Consider the following 20,702-nt stretch of genomic DNA (forward strand, 5'->3'; position numbering starts at 1 on the left):
AATATTTTTATTGAAATCCTGTTGCATGTGTAAACAAATTTTTTATATTGGAATTTTACAAACTTTATATTGGAATTTATAATGGAACATATCTATTAAAATGTACCAAATCACAATAGAATAATACATAGAAGAATTATAATAGAATCACAATAATCATAGTAATAGAATCGTTGGCGAATATTCGCAACCAAATCATAAAATTTTATAAAATTAATATTTCATTCATAAAATATTTATTATATAAATAAAAGTCGGGGGCCGAATGAAAATCTTCGGAGGGCCAAATCCAGCTCGCAATTTGGGTGACTGCTTGTCTACACGTACCGAGTAAATTTTCGACTTTGATTTTCTCGAAAACGAAACCCTGGAAGAAAAAATTTTATTGTTTCTTTTCAACTCATTTTTACCTGTAAAATCACCCCCTAATCGGTTGACCATTAGTCGCGGGACACACTGTATATATGTGGGCGTTGAGTGGAGGGGCCGAGAAGGTTTCGTCTCTCCGGACGCCTGTAGTTCGGGGTGGGAACTGCTAGATGGCGACGAGAGATCGGTGACAGTGTTCTCGCAAGTGGTCGCCCGCCATGCAGTTCCAATATATAGAAGTTCCGAATTGCGGTATAATAGGTGTCTGGGACAGGGATTGTCTGTTGTCAGCCCCACTAGATGAGTTTGAAAGACAGAGACGATATCCCGAGACGAAAACGACGTCTTTTTCCGCCGGCATCCTACATATATGTATACAGTAAAATCTCGATTAAAGTGCACTTTCGCTCGGGACCGAATGTGTGAACTTCTAATCATGTGCAGGGAGGAGACACACGTTTCTCGAGCGAGTTTTGGCTCCACCTTTGATGTGGGTTGATAGCCGAGAATCCGAAGCAGCGCACGGCCCTGGTGATGTTGATAAAAAACCTGGCGAATATTTAATGATTTTGTCGTCTTAAAATAAAACATGTGTTAGAAAATCCGGTAACGATAATCGAAGGCTAAACTATATCCAACGCCTAATTGCACGGTCAAACAGATGTTGGCCAATTTTACAGGACGGACCCCCACGTTGTACACAAAAGGATTCCGGGTTTTTCGGAACAAGAGGACTTTTCCGTGCAAAGAAAGTCTGACCTGCCTTTTAATAGCCGTATCGCAAAATAAACACTTTGAGAATATCCTAACGGAATTTAAATCCCGTTTCATTAAATCCGAACCCTTGACTCTTCTTACACATCATGGTTCAATTCTGAAAGAAGTAGATATTTCTAACCTGACACTTTTTGTAAACAAAAAGATAATCGCTGTATATACAAGACGGCTGTGAATCGCTTGGAGGTACGTTCAAATAAGTTTGTTTGCGGGGAAAATATTGGGTTAAGGTCTTTCGGGAATGTTTCGAGGATAGCTTGAAACGAAGCCAGAGCGATTCAAACTTCTTCAGATTATCAGACCGTTTCGCTGGCTGTACGCCAATGGTCACCCTGACAACCATCTTAAATGTACATCACTCCCCGATGTCTTTTGCTTTGCACATTTTCTTCTCACTCGTTGCTTTATTGACATGTAGCGTTGCTGATTCATCAAATCATATTTGCATCCCTTGCACATTATGTTATATTTCAAAATATTCTTTATTTTATTTCAAACATTTCTTTTATACCTAAATGTTGCACAAAATTATAAATTTTCAATTAAACTAATAATTTATTTAAATAAGTAATTGTATATTTATTTTCTTCTATATTATTGAATATAAAAATTTCTTTTCTATTACCTGTTCTTTTATATAGAGCACGTTTTCTATGACTTTTTTTCAACGTTCTAATAGCATTCGTATGCCTTTATTATAAAAACCAGCCAACCTTTTATTAGAATTCATATGATGCTTTTTAGGTCTCCAAAAATATAAAAGTTGTTTGGTTTAAACTGTTTTGCAAAAGGCAGTAAAAATAATAGGGTATGTGTCTTACGTTCAAACCTTCTGTAAATAATCCCTTTATGATCTATGTTTTATGTATTAAGTTTTTGTATTATGTTTTAGGTTTTATGTTTTATGATTTGTGCTTTTGATTTATGTTTCATTGTTTATCCTTTATAACTTATGATTTATGATTCATTTTTCATTTTTATGTTTCATATCTTGTATTTTTCTTATATGCACTTTTGCTTATGGGCTAACTTGGCTCAAAGTGTGATAAATACATAGAAGGAAGGAAGAAAGAAACGTGCCTCGATTAGATTACGGTCGCTTTAAGTCGATTTGTGTAATCACATACGTATTATATATACATATATATTTTTTTATTTAAGCTTACCTAATTAATTAAAAACAGCTGCTACATAAATTTCAATCTATTGTTAAATACTAAAAAAAATTTAATTTTTATAATGTATTCAATTAAATAAAAACAAATTTGTTGCCTATATTTCGATGCCTTTTTATTTAAATATTTTGTCTCCATTTCCATCCTTTGAAATATTATTTTTCAGAAAGTTGCAAAAATACCATTTATTCTGCAACTAATGCAAAATATATTTTTTTTCATTTTTGTGGTTCGAATTTTCTCATAGTTAAATGTTTCTATAAATTAATGTCAATTGAAAAATATCTTTCACCAAAGGGGGATGCAATGAATCTAATATTCTGATTTGATCAATTTCTACGGTTTAATGCATGATTACACATGATGATCAAATATAACTGATGATATTTGTAATTTATCAAATTTAATGATTTTTCTTTTCAGTTTAGAAAAATCATAATTGAAATTTTCGACGCTTTCCTTAAGTTTTCAAAAATCTTATTGTTTCAGGCACTTCTTAGAGGAGCTTTAACTCAACAAAGTGCCGTTATCCTCATCTGCATGGCAATTGATCGTTACGTTTGTATGCTGCATCCTCATCATTATCATAAGCACGCTTCTAAAAAGGTATGTTATCTTTATAAATGATATTTTTATTAATACAATGTAATAGTGATATGTACAATCACGTGCACGCTAAGAGAGAATCTCCTACCGCTTGCTTGATTCACTTTTGTTACTTATCTCTACATTACAGTAATAGGATAAATAGTAACCGATTATTCTACTCCAAATCGATCAATTGAAATATTATGTAGGGTGCGTGAAATTGGGAAAAGCGTCATTATTTTGTTACGATTCTTAAAAACATTAGTTCATTTTAAATGTATTAATTTTAATCCTCGGAATACGAATGCTTTGACACAATAATATCATTACAATTAAACAATATAAAAAATTATATAAATTATATATAGTATTACATACAAAATATTTAATAAAAATTTAAAGTATATTTTCACTTATAAATATACTCAAGTATAAGAAGTTATATAGTTCAAATACCAAGCACTATACAGGATGTTAAATTTCAAACGTAACAGGTGGAATATACTGTAAACCACGCATTTTAGAAAAAATTTTTGTTAGAAATTGTTTAAAAACGCATTTTAGAGAAAAATGTTTCGTACAAAACTTGTAGACTTTCCAGGGACAGCTAACATAGTAATGACTTCAGGGTCAGGTTGAGGTGAAAATGAATAAAAGGAAACCGGTACTTTTTATTACAACATCTTATTCCTTCGATTAATAATAGACAGAAAAATTTATAACTCAAATATACTTTTAATTATATTAGAAATTGACATGAAATAAAAATATTAAATACAGTGTATTTAAATTTCCCGCTTGGCAATACAACTAATTTAAAGAGTCGAGGCACTGATAATGAGCGATATCAAAGGTAACACTGGGAGTCCCACCTCTTATTATACCTCTTCTTTGCTATTCCTGCTCAGCCAGAGTCATATATTTTCGTTACCTTCCCATGGGACACTTCAGCTAACGCAAAATCAGGGGAGTCGAGTTTAATAAAATATTCTATGTTAAAAAAATATTAGTAGGTACACCAATCTGAACCTTATCACCCCCTACAGTCCTTCTTTAGATATCGTGGGGCATCTCTCCGTTATTCCACTCCCTGCTGTGCTTTTACCTTCTCCTCTATCGCCTCACTTCTGGTTGACCTTTTAAGAAGTTTCCCTAGGGTGTCGGTTCAAAAAAATCGAATTTTGTTGTTATTGCATTTTCTTCAAGTTTAACTTAAGTAAGTTTGACTTACTTAATTGTAAGTATCGTGAATTTCAAATTATAAACTAAAAATGTGTACATAAAACTTTAAATCCATTTTTCTCGCTATAACATTTCTAAGACTGGTAATGACGATAACTCGGAAATGAATGGTTAAATCTATTTGATATTTAGGGGATACATTCAGTAGATGTATAATTTTCGTTCGACCAAAAACTTTTTTGATGCGTTTAAAATGAAAAATTTGAAACTCAAAAGACTACGCAATTTTATTTTAAAAATAGAAGCAATAAAATAAAAACGCTATAATTTTTCAAATTTTCAATATTTTTCCACGAGTCCAGGTCAAACTATGGCTACAAATAACTATAATTATAACAACTACAATCGTGGTTACCATTCATAAACTTCTTTTGGGGGAGTTACGACAAGATGGCTGAGATGTTATTAATTATACATATCTGTGGTTGGAAAAATTTTAATATATTTTTTAAATGTAGTATAATATATATCGTTTTATCGTTTTCAGTTGAAAAATTTTCAAAGATTATCCTACTTTGAGCACTGTCACACCAGGGAAACCCCTTAAAGCCTTCTTCCCTCGTAAAGTGTCTTCTTTCGTCCTCCTCCTTTGATAACTCCTATTCCTTCCTTTTCCTGTTCGATTTCGAAGGTAGCACCGCTGATCATACCGTACCCATTTTCTTTTCACACGTATATACACACACTTAAGCGTCTCCATTACGGTAGCCACTGATGGCACAGGGGCGATTTCAGGGTTGTTATCGCCATGGTGTGATTGATGGCACTGCCTTTGAGTGAGCTAGCGAAAGCATCACTTTCTACAGTAGAAATGAACATTGCAGCAAGAAAATGATATATCAGAGATAGTTGACCAAATAAACACGTACCAAACGCGCTATTGATGCCTTTAACCGCTATCGTCCAGAACCTTTTGTAGAAGGTTCGAAATTGAAAGGTTATTAATTTTATCTATACATTTACGCATTTTATCGCAACTACTTAGGTACACAGTTACGAGCCCAATTTCTGATCACTCAAAGATAATTGTCACATTTCTTTACGGAGAATAAATCGTGCTCTCCATTGAATTGAAAATATTTTATTTCTTTCTATAGATGAAGGTTTTATTTTGATACATGAACAATGGAATTTTATTCGATACACGTTAATGAATTAAGCTTTAGAACAAAAGAGTATTGTAAAGGTTTTTTGGTTCAAAGAAGATTTTATTTTAGGTTTCGCACAAAAAAATATATCGTCACGGCGCGGAGTCGGAGTTTTCACGCGTAGGGTAGGAATCGGCTAGGGAGGAAGTCCGTGGATAGAAGGATTTCTTTGGTGATGGTTAGCAGAGAGGTGCCGTATGCACGTCTTCCTCTCAAGGTCAGGATTAAGGCGTTGAGGTACCGGTCGTCGTGTGATTCTCGGTTGCCACAAGCCCTTCGGTGTTACGGGGTAAGGTTGACTGTATTTTACTGAGTGCCGAACGAAAGTCGTCTTCTCGGAAAGTTCCAGTTTGCTTATTCTCCGTAGACTGACTTTTCCTTGGAAAAACGGCTCTGTTTTATACTAAAAGGTGAAGCTAGGCCCGCCCAATCAGCGACGACCTAGTCCTGAGCGCGAAGGGTTTTATGGTATGACCTGCCGAGGTGGCTCGGTGCGTCGGAGTCGTACATTTAGCCTAGCATACTATGTTTTTTTCCTACATTACTATGTACATTTATCTTATTTCCTATCTTAAGCGCTACAGTATAAAAAAAAACAATTACTGATCTTTCTATTACCAAGTTTCTTATCAATTGTATTTTATTAAATACAATCATTAAGAAATCATTTAAACAAATTTTTTGTTATAAATTTATTCAAATTTAATATAAATCAAATTATATAAACTGTGACCTTTACGCAGGGGGAGAGGGTGTACTCTATACACTCAAAATTTCTATAAAAGTTTCCGTTGGGCGTCAATCACGGCACTGACAACTCAAAAAATAAAAGGGGTAAGGGAATTTTGGGATTTTACAAAAGAGGTGTTATACGCGGCTAGACCGTAGCCGGCCGTCACAGGTTCGCGGGGGAGTACGCAGGGATAGGGGATCTCAAAAGTGGAGGATTCTAGGACGTTCTTTGCGTTACGCGATCGGGGGAAGCTTAGTCGGCGAAACAGAGGATCGTTGGGGGTGGGGCAGTAAGTGGAATGGTCGTGATGTACAATAAACCGTGCGCGGAATGTACCCGTTACTATATCCGGATTTTTACTATACAAAATAGGGGGTCACCGGCGGTATTCTCACTCACACTCGCTATAATCGTTTGGCTTTGCTCTCTACAAAATTCTTAACTGCTTACGCTATAAAATCTCTAATGATCATTCGTCGCCGTCGTCGCGACGGCGAGTCTTGCACTTGGGGGTTTTGGGGAAGGGGGTACGGGTCAGGGATTGGGTCGTAGGTTCGGGTCAGGGAGGTAATTGGATGGTTTCTCGTCGTTTTCTGGCCGCCGAGGAGGCACCACCGGAACGTTGCGCGCCGGCTGGCTTTCGCAGGTCTTTGTGTTGGTTGTGGGACATTTTTCCCGGGATGTTCCTTAAAGGGGTCTTTGGCTCCTTTGGGGATTGTATCTCCCCTTCGTGAGGTGCGGGGTCGCTGGGCTCAATTCTGCCGTGGTTGGGTCCCTCCTTTCGATCTTTTCGATCTCGGGTGTAGGAAGCTTTTAGGGTGATATGGTGTGGGTGGAAGGGAGGGGGAATTTGTGAATGCGAGGCGAATTTGGTTCGGGTAGTGTCAGGCGAAGTTTGGCGATTCAACGGGGGGGGGGCAATCGTGTCACCACGTTACACTTTATAATTTAATTCCAAGATAGCAGACCAAGTAATCAAACAATTGTAGTGTTTTAAAATCAATATATTCGTATAAAATTATTAGGTTGCTAATACATACGTTAGCTTATGATGAAAAAACACAAATGTTGAGTGTTATCAAATGTCATTAAATGTGATAAGTAGCTTTCAAAATCGCATGACGTCTCCAAGACGTTGATTTAAGGCGAAGGATTAAAAAGGTCAATACCGTGCCTTAAGTGTATTTACAGTGGACTATCATTATATTGACACGTGAGTAATTTTCAAGCATTCTAGTGCTACTCTTCTACCATTATATCCTAAACTTCTATGTCTCTTCCTTCCTCCAAATGACAGCTTAAAAATTTGATAAATTTTCCGCTTCTACAGCCCCATTTTCGGCAATATAACGAGAGTCTACTATACTCTTTACTATAGCCCTTTTTAAGAATCCACTTTTCCATAAGAGGCTTTATAGCTCATGGTAATATCACATAAAATATAGGTAAACGAAAATTATCGTAATCCAAAGACGACCCATTAAATGTTGCAGATAATTTTAGAAACGAGTCGATTAGAACGGATGATTTTCTTCGTTCATTCAAAGTACAAAATTACAACACGAAAATATACTGACACTATGCACAGGAATAATACGGAACGAATATTTATAAAACCAATATGTGATGAGAATAATATCAAGCGGTTTTTTCAGAGAAAATCAAACGACTGACTGTCGTGAGAACCAATCGAAGGGTGCAAGCGCAATAGTTTTCCTTCTTCGCACAACTGTTCGAAAGACACGACAGAGACTACTAAAAGCCTTTCGTTCCTCTGCTTATATCTTCGTTGGGGAGTTGAACCGAACTTTCTCGAAGGTGACAATTTTGAAAATCGGAGTCGATCGTTTCGCCGAGTTGTTGACACGATGATCGATCAGCTGGAGAGCACGTAGACCTATTGTCGTAGATATCGCAGAACAAGAATGACAACAATAGCGAATCATCAGTAGGTATGGGATCAAGTTCAATACATACTCACGAATCCGAGTCAATTTCAATAATCAGGTTTCATTTCATTGATTTCGATCACTATTCAAAAAGAAAAGAGTTTCAACGACTATATTTGCGAAGTAATCATTTTATACAAGTTGGTTTCGAACTCTGGAATGAGTAGCTGTAGGTTCGAAAATGTACTTAGAAATTGTTCAATGTTACGAAGATTCGAAATTTTCACAAGTGGTACTCGAAGTCTGAGCGAGTGTGAGTGAAATGCGAATGGCTGAGTGAAAAGTGAAAACTTAAAAAACAGAAAACCATCGCAGGCTATGGGCGATCGCAATATTTCCAGAGAAGAACTAATGTGCTCGTAAAAGATTCGGATCTATTCGGCCAAGGTTCGAATATACTTGGAAGTACTGTTTAGGTTTTTAAAAATACTTACGAATGGTTCGAAGTTTTCTCGTCTGAGTTTCAGTCTACTTGAAAGTACTGCTGTCTTCTTACAAAGTAGGTACTTATGAAACATTCGAAACTATCCAGTTAGATTCGAATCTATTTACAATATAGGTACTTGATCCCATCCCTAGTTATCAGCTGCTGTGACAGTAGCGATAAGGCAAAAACGTTGTATGTTCTGGCAAAAACCTGGATAGACTTAACATAAAAACCTACGATTAGAAATTAAATGAGATTAGAAGCTTAGCCTATTAAACGTTCAAACACGAATGCCATCATAAGATTTTAAATCGATCGAATCCGATGGACGTCACGGTAAAAGTCTTGACAGGTCTTAAAACCGATTAGATATGAAATCCGATTGCCAAGACTACAGTTTAGAAGTTACATGGAAAGATAAGGACCCAAAATGTCAGGCCAAGATCGCACAAAGGAAAGTTTCGTAGAGTGGTAATATATGCAATGTGCAATATGCAAGCTTGTGCCCAATGTTCTAATAGTTTACTTTAGGACCCCTCCTTATCTCGGCTAAACTACACCTGTTACCTCATACTAGAACGTGGTTATAGTTTCTAAAGTTTTCGACTGTTTGGGAAATTTCCTACGAATGTTTATTTGAAAAGAATCGTACTTTAACCTTTGAACAGCGGAGTCTGGGTCAATCGTGATCCAAACTTACAAAACACGTATAAGAATATTAATCTAAAGTTGAATGTATAATTTTTAAAAGAAATCGTTTCATACATTGGAAGAATTATTTTTAGAGGAACCGTGTAAAATTTAGAAAATGATAATAATATGAAACAGGGCTCTCTCCGTGGTCCGCCGTCCATGGGTTAATGATACACAGCCTATTTAAATAGTTCAGGAACTGATACCATTAAAAATCGAATTTTATAGATATTATCTTAGCTTGCAGTATACAGACGAAAACAAAAATAAGTGGATAGATACTGGAAAAAAATAATAATGAAGTTTAATTGAAGTAATTAAACACACAATCAAGAAAAAAGAATGGCACACCCTGTACATTTCATAATATTTGTGAAAGAGTGTAGAAATATATAGAATGTCTTTCTATTCGTATAAGTCTTCAGTTATTATTTATGATATATATCGTGTTCAATGCGCGCGAATATATGATTACGATAGTATTCGTACGCTTCGAGTGATAATTTCATATTATGTACTAGAATATTTGTGGGTGGTGCAAAAATAATTGGTGAAAAAATAATTGAATTTCGTTTACTTTCAAACAAACTATTCTATCTATACAAGGAAAATGTACTCGATCTGCCTTTTGGTCAAGGCGTCAAAACTAGTTAGAATTTTGCGTGGGGGGTGAAAATGAAGAGAAGGGATTGTATTGGTTGTGATTTTGTAGATAGGCCGCGTTCAGACTATGTTATAAAGTTGTACAACTTTCCGTGCAATTGAGGGTCCGAATTTCTGTGTTTCTGGTCGTGCCTGTACCAGGTATGCCGCCCGAAAAAGGAAATGATTTTCTCTTGTAGAAATACCAACTTCCGCATTTTTTATCAGATCTTTGCAGAAGCGACGTCAATCGATTCCTTATGTTTTTGCGATCAAAATGAACCCAAACGCGACATAAATTGGACACTAATTAATCAAGTTACGTGAAAAATCTAAATGCATAATTAAAAACCAATTTCGTTAAAGGTAGTCCGGTTTACGTGATATGAGGTATCATTTTAATCGGGAGAACACCAACAATCCATTGGCACCACTTTCATACCGATGCGGTGAAAAATAAAGAATTTGATGTTTTGAAAAATTGATGCGGTCGGTCGGTTCGGCCTAGGGCCTGTACCCGGTATGTCTTGCGAAAAAGAAAATGGTTGTTTTCTCTTCTCGCCTAGCATACAGCAGCAACATAGAAAATTGCAAAGGAAAGAAAGGTGGGCTCTGCTGGTTATATTCTCGTAGAGCCCGCCTATTTTTAAATACAACCGCTGTTCCAGTGGAACATAGAGTAAATAGATAAACCATATAAATACATAGATATGTTAGTTATAATAAGTTAGTTAATAACATATCTATGAATTTATGTGTACATTTCGTGGAAAATCAACCTGACAAAATAATAGCACAGATCGCCTGGTTTCGTTTCTCAGTTGAACATAAGCAAGTGACAATGAATAATCGTTTGTAATATAGTGTAGTGAGACATTATATGAAACTTCTGAAAGATGGATTGGGGGAAGAAACTAACAGATGAAGAAATACAGACAGTTTTAACATTATCAAAAGAAAAGTACTCCGTTTCAAAAATAGCTAAAACTGTTAATAGAAGATAATTGATACTTAAAAATTCGCAAGATTACCGGAAAAAGAAACGTCGTAGACGATTCTAGAATCTACGATTCTAACAGAAGGCGAAAAGGGTACTTTTCTACGAGCAGCATCAAATGCATCGATGACTGCAAGATAAATTGCTGAAGCTTTTGGTGTAAAAACGAATATTAGACTTACGAAAGGAAACAAAAATTCTGAGTCGTAGTCAGATGGGTGGCGGAGGAGTCATAATATGGGCTGGTATTGACTTTCATGGAAAAACTTATATAAAATTACTTATTGTTAGTGATAAACTTAATAAGTAACAAATAGCGGACAAATTGCAACATATACAACAAGAAAAATTTATTTTTTAACAGAACAACGCGGCGGTTCATACTGCAAGAGTGATACAAGCTTATTTTAAAGCTAATAATATTATATTTTTAAAATGATCAGCATAATCAGTTTTCCCTGATATAAAGAATTACAGAATTACGAAAACCCAGAGTTCCAAAATTCCCAAATTTCAGAATCCCAAAATTACAAATCTTCAAATTTCAGAATGAAAAAGTTACAGACCTTCAAATTTCTAAAAATTACCAAATTACAAAATTCTAAAATTTCTTAATTTCTAAGAGACCTGATCCGTCGTAGAACAAGGTCCAAGTTACGTCAATGCATTCTTACAGTCCGAAATCGATCCTGACAATTCGTTTTTGGCTGATTAATATATCGGGAAAGTTTTAAGACAATCAGGAATAGAACATATTATACTTAATTCTCGAGCCAACGCACACAACACATACATTTATTGTACAATTAACATTTTAAACTTGAGATTAATATTTTACGATTTGGGATACTATAAACTAATTTCTTTTTGCACCCATATTCTTGTTCAATGGAATTTCAGATTCTTCCAGGTTTCTAAACTTTCTTTATTTGAAATTTCACAATTTCTTGATTTTCTTTTCATTCTTGTCCAGATACTTTTAACGGGTTTTATGTCAGAGTTTTGTAGGAGTGTTGCCAAGAAATGTTGGGCATGGTACAGGATTAAATGAGTCGTGCTATTAAGGAAGTAGCAGGAAATGATTCTTTAACTCGTGAAATATACCGCAACACAGTAACAATTAATGAAAGGCCATTACGCCCAAAAGAGCTTTCAAATTGACGCAGATTTTTGTGCAATAACGAAGTGATTAATCACAATTCCGATATCAACATGCATTAATAAACAGGTAAATGATGAGACTATTTACTTTGTGACTGTCTTCGATAAGCAGAAACATTTTGTTAATAAAATTCATTTTGATATTTACTCTTATAAATTATCTATAATTAATTTTATACTATAATCGCTTTATTCTGCAATTCATCTTTGCCACAGAACGACATTTCTGATTGAAATTTAAAAAGTGACTGGTAATGCTGATTTCTAAGAATTGTAATATTACAATTTAATATTGAAAAATGTAATATTGTTCAACATCGGCGTAGCTTGAATTTTTTCTGAGATGGGATAGATCCCTTAAAGAATTTAAAAATTTGAAACCTGAAATTTTTTAATTTTGGGTCCTACTTACAATTAGTTACGTCACTGTTGCTTGTCTTTAAATGCGTTAACTAATGGTAAAACTTCTACGGTACTTTTTAAAGAGAACAATGGGTTATGACATGTTTATTTTAACATTTTTTATCCATACGACCAACACATGATATAACCAAAAAATTTAATCTTGAACTTTTAAGTCAAGATCAATCTGAACGATTTTTTTTCTAACAGATATCCATGGGATGGTTTCAAATTTAATTCATTTACTTCTTTGGTTACTACGCTAAGTCTTTTTTTATTGTACTGCATTTTCCGCTTTTGTTAGAAATTTTTAACTTACTATTTTTTGTAGAACGTGTTCTGGGTAAGGAAAAAACGTGACCATTCAGCCTGTCTTGAATTTATTTGGAAATCTTTCCTTTGGTACCTTTGAAATTGCTTCCAATTTGTACTATTGATATACAAATGTAATGGTATATTTATAAGCGTCGATTTGTGAAAAATAAGTGAAAGGGATCGGGAAATGATCGGAACTAACATTTAGGGAGGATTTAGCTTCAAAATGATATTTATGTAATCTCTTAAATACTGCGAAACCCAGCAAGTCTGGTGATTTATCTTGAACTGCCGACTGGTATGTGCGTTCGCCGATCGTTACTATATCTAGAAATAGCTTCCTAGAGATTTTCTCTAGAATTTACTCTCTTTGAGAAGTTATTTTGGAACTCCATAGAATAAGTTTCATATTTTAGTCTTCATCAACGGTAAATTAATTCCTCACTGATTTAAAGAAGTTTGTGCACTGCTTCAACAAATAATTAGACAATTTATTAAAATGTAAAATTAAAAAACAGAGTTATAATACTGCATATCTAACGCTTTGTGATATAAAACAAAAAAAGCATGACTGCGCTGTCTGGAATTTTTCGAACATATTTTTGCAATTACCTGTAGTATTCAAACGGTTAAATAGAATTGGAATCTAGCATGCAATTCTATTTTGGAGCTGAATGAAATGCAGTACAACACTCTTTTGTATTTTCCATTCCCAATGGGAACTGTTTTGAAATGTTTCGAAATGGTTTTATCTCTAGATTGCGGATATTTATGCAATTATCGTGAAGGGGGAGAACATTGGCAGATTTTTCTAACATTTTTCTATACAATCTAAAAATTAAAATTTTTACATTTCTTTTAAGTATCCAAGTATGAAAATACATACAATTTTTGTCAGTTTACTCCTTTAATACGTGTTAATGAATTGGATAATTATATAATTTAACGTTTTCCTCAATTTTAGCTGTTTCACTGCAGTTTTTTCTTAAGTAGCTTCAAAAAGTAACGTATTAGACTAATATTACATTTAGAAGAGTCAAATCAAAGATTAAAAGTAAGAATAAGCACTTACTTGCGTAAGAAATATTTATATTACATTTTTAAAACACTAAAAGAAGTTACTTGAGGGTGTCAAATATAATTTAGTTCACTACTTAATATATTAACTGCCTATCTACGTTGTTAGAACATATTTGTGTGTACTTTAAGTGTAATTTCGTATTATATATCAAAAATTTACGAAAGTAGGTATAATAGACTCTGAATTATCTAAAATGTTATTTTTGCTCCGCTGTTACTTCCGTCCCCGCTCTCCCCTACTTTTATAAGATTTTAAAAGCCAAATTGCAAAATTGGGCTGTGTGTGCCGCTATATAATTATTCAAAGAATATGTTAAAAAAGGAATCATGATAAAATATTGTTTCTTCGCCTCAAAATCTTTGAACTACGAAATCGCTAAATCTGACAATGAGCCATTTCATGTCTGTTAGAGGGCGTCGCATGACGCGTTGCGAACAAAGCGAAAAACGCGTTAGAGATCTCTCTTGTTAGCGACTTCCAGTCGTGTTAGCGCTGGCAGTCGATCTGTACGGCACGAGTGATTATATCCTTTTTAACCATCTATCTGAATAAACACATGTTCTTATCAGCACTGTTGATGTTACTTACCTACATAACAATGTCAATATGGTTGTCCTGATTTTTCTATGCAAACTTTCTCAGTTTCCCCGCATGAGGTCTCCAAGATCGATTCGGAGTTAGGTCGTCACTCCCGCTGACCCTTAACTAAGTAAGGCATTCATTGCACGTGGATGTATAACGACGGGGTGTATAATGCAAAGCTAGGAAATTGGCATGCGGAACAGCACGGAGGGTATTCTGCTCGCGTTACCTGATCTCACCTTTGACTGTTCTGAAACGGCACACATTGGCATAATAGTAAAATCCCCTGTATTCGCAATAATGCACAGCCGACTCTAGTACTAGCCATGCTGAACAACGTGGCAACACCGCTCACGTGACAATCGGGAGTCCTATTTTCAAAAACAGAGTCCTGTGCTCGGAATTCTAATTAACGTCGTTTTTAATTAAAAGTTGTAGTAATATACACTATTTTGTGTTAATTATGTATAAACAATATATAAACGTTGCAACTATGACAAATAGAAGTGATGTGGTAGTATAAAATTATTATAAATGTGATATAAATTTTGTGTACTCTCGAAGTAGTTTGGTGTTGTGAAGCATGATATTTGAAATATTTACAGTGGTTTCAAGAAAATTTAGGTATGAAGCAAAATGAAACCGTCTTTGGATCAAATTGAAACATTTAAGAATTGATAAACGTGTATATAAGTTAATAAAAATCTTGAAACAAGCGAAATTATTGGAACGAAACCAAAGAGGTTATGTGAAGTCCAGAGAGTAACCGAGAGTCTAACGACGTTGATTGGCTGGGAGTCTGGGAGTCCGGGAGGCAGATAGAGTAGGGTAGGTGTTGATATATTCAGACCGGACTCCCGCGTTGTTGCCATTTTTACTTCAGCGCCGCTAGTACTAGAGTCGGCTGTGAATAATGCCATACTGTTAGGTTTTTAATTAGGTTTTTAACAAGAAACAAGTGAGAGATCCGAGGTAGCGGCAAATCATAAAGTAATCGGTCGAGCAAGGATGTTATTTTTTGAACAAGGATAGAATATAGCATGCCCTCTCATTCTCGCACTATGCTTTATTTCGAAGCAAATATACCAGACTGAGAAAGCATTATATATATTCCATCCTTCTTCTACTAACCGATGTCACTGCTCAGTCGAGCGTGAAATTTATTACCCTAAATATCGGCTTTGCGCTTTCATGGATCTCTCACTCATTTCTCGTACCTCTCACTTTGCGGGCGACTTCAAACAAAGAAGAGGGGATAGCGAGTTGCTTATTTCGAAGCAGAGACCACTTGCTTATTTCGAAGCAATACTGTACTTAGATCTGCATAATGTATTTTTTTTTTTTTTTTAATTTTCATTATAAGCCCAAAAGAAACAATTATAAAAAGTGCCCTTCAGTATTTTCGTCACGGCTACGACATATTCAAACGACAAAAACACATCATCTAATATATTAATTTTTATAGCTTCTCAAAAAATCTCAAGTCATTTGTTCCAACTTTAAAAGGAGTATTATGTTTTAAAAAATGTCCGGTGACTTATAATTTTTTCCCCTAAATCAAAAGGAGAGCCAAGAATAGCTGCTTTCAAGTGAAATTGAAGCTTTTCAGAGAAAGAAATAAGATGAACCTTTTAAGATGTGCACGGGGGAGATGGTAAAACCCTACCGGTGAATCGGTATATACAATTTTCTAAGGTTACGAGCAAAATTGTAGCTTTGGATAGAAAAGTGCGTTTTTGAAGGTGAAAACCAACAAGATTGTACAGAAAATCTTCTTCAATACTTTGAATTTTTCTATACTTTCGCACCCATCTGATCATAATATCCTCATTTGGGAACGCCATACACCCCCCTTGGGGATCTCCTCGGAGATATTTTATACGACTGAGAAATCATAATTTAATTCAAACAACTGTTTAGCAAAGCCTCGATTTTTTTTTTTCAAGAAAAACTAATTCATGACCGAAAGGGCTAAGGTCCAAGCGAGCACCTTCCACTCCAAGATTTTTTTTAATCGATATACTGAATATACTAACGACCAATCTATTTCGGCATAATAGGCAGGGTTGCTGGAAAAAATCCCTTGGCGAAGGATTTCTTCCCTTCTCTTGCCAGCTACATGATCCCTATTAATCATTGCATGGTGTGCACACGTCGAATTAGTATATTAGCTCTATACGGCTTCACTAAATATCGACTGACTTCTTCTTCTCCCACTACTTCCTCTGAAATCCCTTTAATCCCTTGATCCAGTAACGCTGGCGGCAGGTGCCACGTCCCAGGCTCTTTTGATTGCCTAATTGCTTCTCGTACCCTCTCAGTTTCAGGTAGAATGGTGGGGTTTATTGAACTATTATCCGTTACACGGTCAGTGGGTTAATCTGACTGCAGTTGTATAAAATAGACGTCTGGATGAAAGAACATGTTATGTAAATCTTGTAAATGATCTGGTATCTGCACTATCATTATTGGATTACAGGCGACCCTCAACTTTCGCACATTTTAAAAAATTCGATTTTTTATAGATTTTTGTCGATAATGCAAAAATTGTTCGCTTCCAAGCAATCGCTCACGCTCACTTACACACTGCCGCCTAAAGTAGTGGACTTCTCGGAATCGTTTATTATTAATAAATAAATACCTATTTAAAAATACAATTTTTGATGTTCTTTTTTGCATCCCTCTACTTTCGAACATTCAACATTCACACGCATTTTTAGGAATCAATTATATGCGAAAGTTAAGGGCCGCCTGTATTCAGTTTTAGACTCCTTGCTTTCACATTTTAAAATAAACGTATCAACTATTCTTAGAAACGTTTAAAGTTCAGATTCATTATTTATTTCTGTCTGTAAGTATACCAAATATTTCAACAATCTGGGCTTTCTAATTGTAGCGAATAATGTACAGATGTTACGACAGAGAAAGGAGAGATTTGGTATTAAAGGGTCGTCCTCGTTACCTTTCATATTAGATAGAGTGGACAAACAAAAATAGATAGCAGGGGGATAGCACATTTGATAAATATGAGTGCATACAATTAGTCCAGAAACAAAAATTATATATTACCTAATTGTAAGTTGAAATTGATAATGAATACAACCGCCCTTGCGGTACGTACTGCAGAAAAGTTTAGTTTTATTAGAAAAAGGATAACATAAATGCATTTGTTTATATGAAGCTGCATATTATTTTTTACATGGCTCGATCATTCGGGACATTCTTCATAAAAAGTATTAGAAAATAATGAAAAAAAAAAATTAATAGTTTGTAAAATATTTTACTATCAAACTTTCACTATCAGAATCGTGAACTTTTTTTGACATTAAATTTTAATGCTTTGATATGTGGAATGCTCCAAAAAGTAAATATACTATCTCCTTAAAAAAGAAACAAAGAATAGCAAACCAAAACTGTCAACAACAGATTATGTCCTTCTTAGAACCAATTAACCGATTCAAGTGGCCTGTTGTATCAGTTGCAACAGAGTGTTTTCTCCAGTGTTTCGGTGAACCTTGTTTCTGATACACTGCCGCATAATGTCAAAAATAAGGAATATATTTTATGAAAGTGATAACAAAAGTTTTAGTGAATGAAGTGACTTTGAGAAATTTGATGAAGAATTTTTCAGTGATTATGCAATTGATGAATTATAATAGAAAATCATGATGATAGTGAAATAATATCCAGATTTCAAATAATGCCAAATACCACTGCATTTACCCACTTGCTTTGAAAACTACCACACCCTTCAAAATTATTAGTAATTTGCTTTTTGTTATACCTTGAATTTATTTATTTTTATTTCCTTTCTTTTATATATTTATAATTGTTTTACAATTCTAATTATCTGAACTCCACTCCGTACTATGTATATCACTCAAATAAATGAATTCTTGCACAAAATTTACTGCCTTCATATACAACAAATTAAATCTGTTCCATAGGTGTTGGGTGTGAATGACGATCGGTAGTTGTTTCGTGTTCTCTCCTGACATATTCATTCTTATTGTATAATCAAAGTCCTAAATACATTTATCCATAATCTACATCAGTGTGTTGATTATTTGGGATCTAACAATAGGTAAAAATCTTTTCAAATAAATCGGTACCTAAAGGGTTAAGGTGCTTCAGCTTACGTGCATTGTAGACCCTGCTGTCTACTTTTGTAGAATTTTACGATTTAACTTTCCAACTACCAAGCAGTTATTTTTCAAAGAAAAACTAAACTTCCAATGAAAAAGAAAACTTTTCAATCAAACAGAAAACTAAATTTGAACAGAGTTCACTTCGCATTCAATATCTTTCTCATCTACCACCGAAATAATACTGACCTTTTTATATTTTTTAAAAATAAATTTGATGTAAAGAAATAATAAACGAGTAAAATCTCTAATGTAAGAAGATTGTGGAAGTGTCCAACATTCCGAAAATCTCATGAAAAAGTATTTTAAATAAAAGTTGGTCAATTTTCATTTAGTTAGAAGATGCAATCAGAAAACTTTGCAATAAATGCTTTTTCAATAAAATATTAAGACAACCTTGATTCTTTCTAAATAGCAATACATATTTTTGACTTCGTAATTGAATTTTTATCGAACAAAAAATATTTATTGAAAATTTTTTTATTACAGCTTGTAGCCGACTAAAAATTGATCAACCTTTGTTTAAAACACTGTTTAGTCAGATCTTCGGTAGTACTTGAAAAATCGTGGTAAGTATTACATGCAACATCCTGTATATGTATCACTTGTAACCTGACTTCAGTTACTTCCGTAAAAGATTTACGATCGGATAAAGATTAAGATCCGAAGACAAGTTTACGTTCTCAAGACGTCAACTTTTTAACTTTTTCTTCTTCGCATCGTCTGTAATCTTCCGCAACAGTATTATTCAGCAAAGTCCAGTTCAAAGCCAGAGTTCTTCGAACCCTCTATTTTTATATGTATGTTTAAAAGTTTGGCTTTAGTGTGGGTGTAGAAGAAAGACACGACTGATGGAAGGTTAATCTGCGTATGTGTCTTTTCTGCTTTACAGTAACCCAGGCATCAAGGTTGCTAAAAGTAGGAACAATAGGGACGCATATGACATAATAAGAAATAGTATGTTTATAACAGTCAGACCACAGAAATGTTGATAATAAAATCAAATTATTTTTATCATGTACTCTCTCTCTCTCTCTCTCTCTATATATATATATATATGTATGTAAATTTCATTTGAATTGATTAATTGTATTAATACATCAAACTTTGCCATTTTGCCAACTGCAGCGTTCTGAACGTACGTACACTTCTCACTACCACGTCACGTGCGATTGGTGGCTTTGCCGTCGAGCTTCGAGTGGTAATGGGGTAATAATAGGCGTCACGCAATTTCTGACTAAAGGATTAGTTTTACCTATTCTAGTATATATTGTTAAAAAATATAATAATTTAGAATTTGTTCTCTACATCAAATACATATATAAAAAAAATCACTGCTTATATTGCAATGTTATTTTCAGAAACTATCCCTTCAATTGCGATTTTCGAGTAAAGGATTAGTCCTATCGAAAAAATGAAAGAGACCTTTTTTGTGCAGAATTTTAAGACAAACAACTTTTGTTTAAAATATTTTTTCGTATCTGCATTTGTTTTCGAGAAATTCAATAGAAACTGTTTTGAGGGTAGTTTTAAATATTAAACAACCCTTAAAATACTAATGGAGGAGTCATAATACTGATGGAGGAGTCAGAAAACCATTTTGACTAATTCTAGTAAAATCCCCACTGTTGTCAAAGAAGTATCGACCTTTTTTCTGCGTATACAGACAATATTGAGATTAGTGGGAATTTAGTCACTTTGACCTCCCGTATCTCCAAAACTACCCCTATGCTCAACTTCAATTTTTTCTGAGATTAATGTACCATCATATAGAATTGATTGGCACATAATTTGATTTGAAATTCGACTGGGAGAAAATGGGCGAAAAAACGCCTGTTTTTGGGGTGACTCTTTATTAAAACGTTGCAAGATTTTCGAAACCCAACATTTGGGTACACCAGTACCCCAATAATCCAACATTGCCAAAATTCCGAGCACGTCAGATTATCGGGATTTTCCTATATTACTATCTCCACTGATGTTAACTCGGTACATTGTTCCTGGAATTATTGTAACATCTTGTGCACTGTAATATTGTAACATCTACACGCCCCGAATTTTCCTTCTCTTTCTTCCAATATTAACCCTTTCAAATTAGTGGGGATAGCGAGCGGACACTTAACCAGACTAAAATCTGGACTAAAATCCTTAACTAGACTTCACTGCATGTGGTCCTAACAATAAGTACCATAACATCACTTGGTGCTGCTTCTTGAAACTTTAACTTATAACCTCGCTATATCAGAGTGGGGACTATACATTTAATCCAAAGGAAC

The 20,702-nt window shown here is 34.5% G+C and overlaps 1 protein-coding gene across 1 annotated transcript in view; it reads left to right on the forward strand.

The window, feature by feature from the left end:
* The window catches only part of LOC117610861 (trace amine-associated receptor 1), a 274,562-nt gene that overhangs the window by 196,330 nt on the left and 57,530 nt on the right, over positions 1 to 20,702 (forward strand). Inside the window, exon 4 of the mRNA XM_076689710.1 lies at positions 2,811 to 2,927. Coding sequence (XP_076545825.1) covers positions 2,811 to 2,927 — 117 coding nt within the window. The remainder of the gene's footprint in view (positions 1 to 2,810; positions 2,928 to 20,702) is intronic.

Source organism: Osmia lignaria, chromosome 8 (assembly GCF_051020975.1).
Source record: "Osmia lignaria lignaria isolate PbOS001 chromosome 8, iyOsmLign1, whole genome shotgun sequence".
NCBI classification, from domain to species: domain Eukaryota; kingdom Metazoa; phylum Arthropoda; class Insecta; order Hymenoptera; family Megachilidae; genus Osmia; species Osmia lignaria.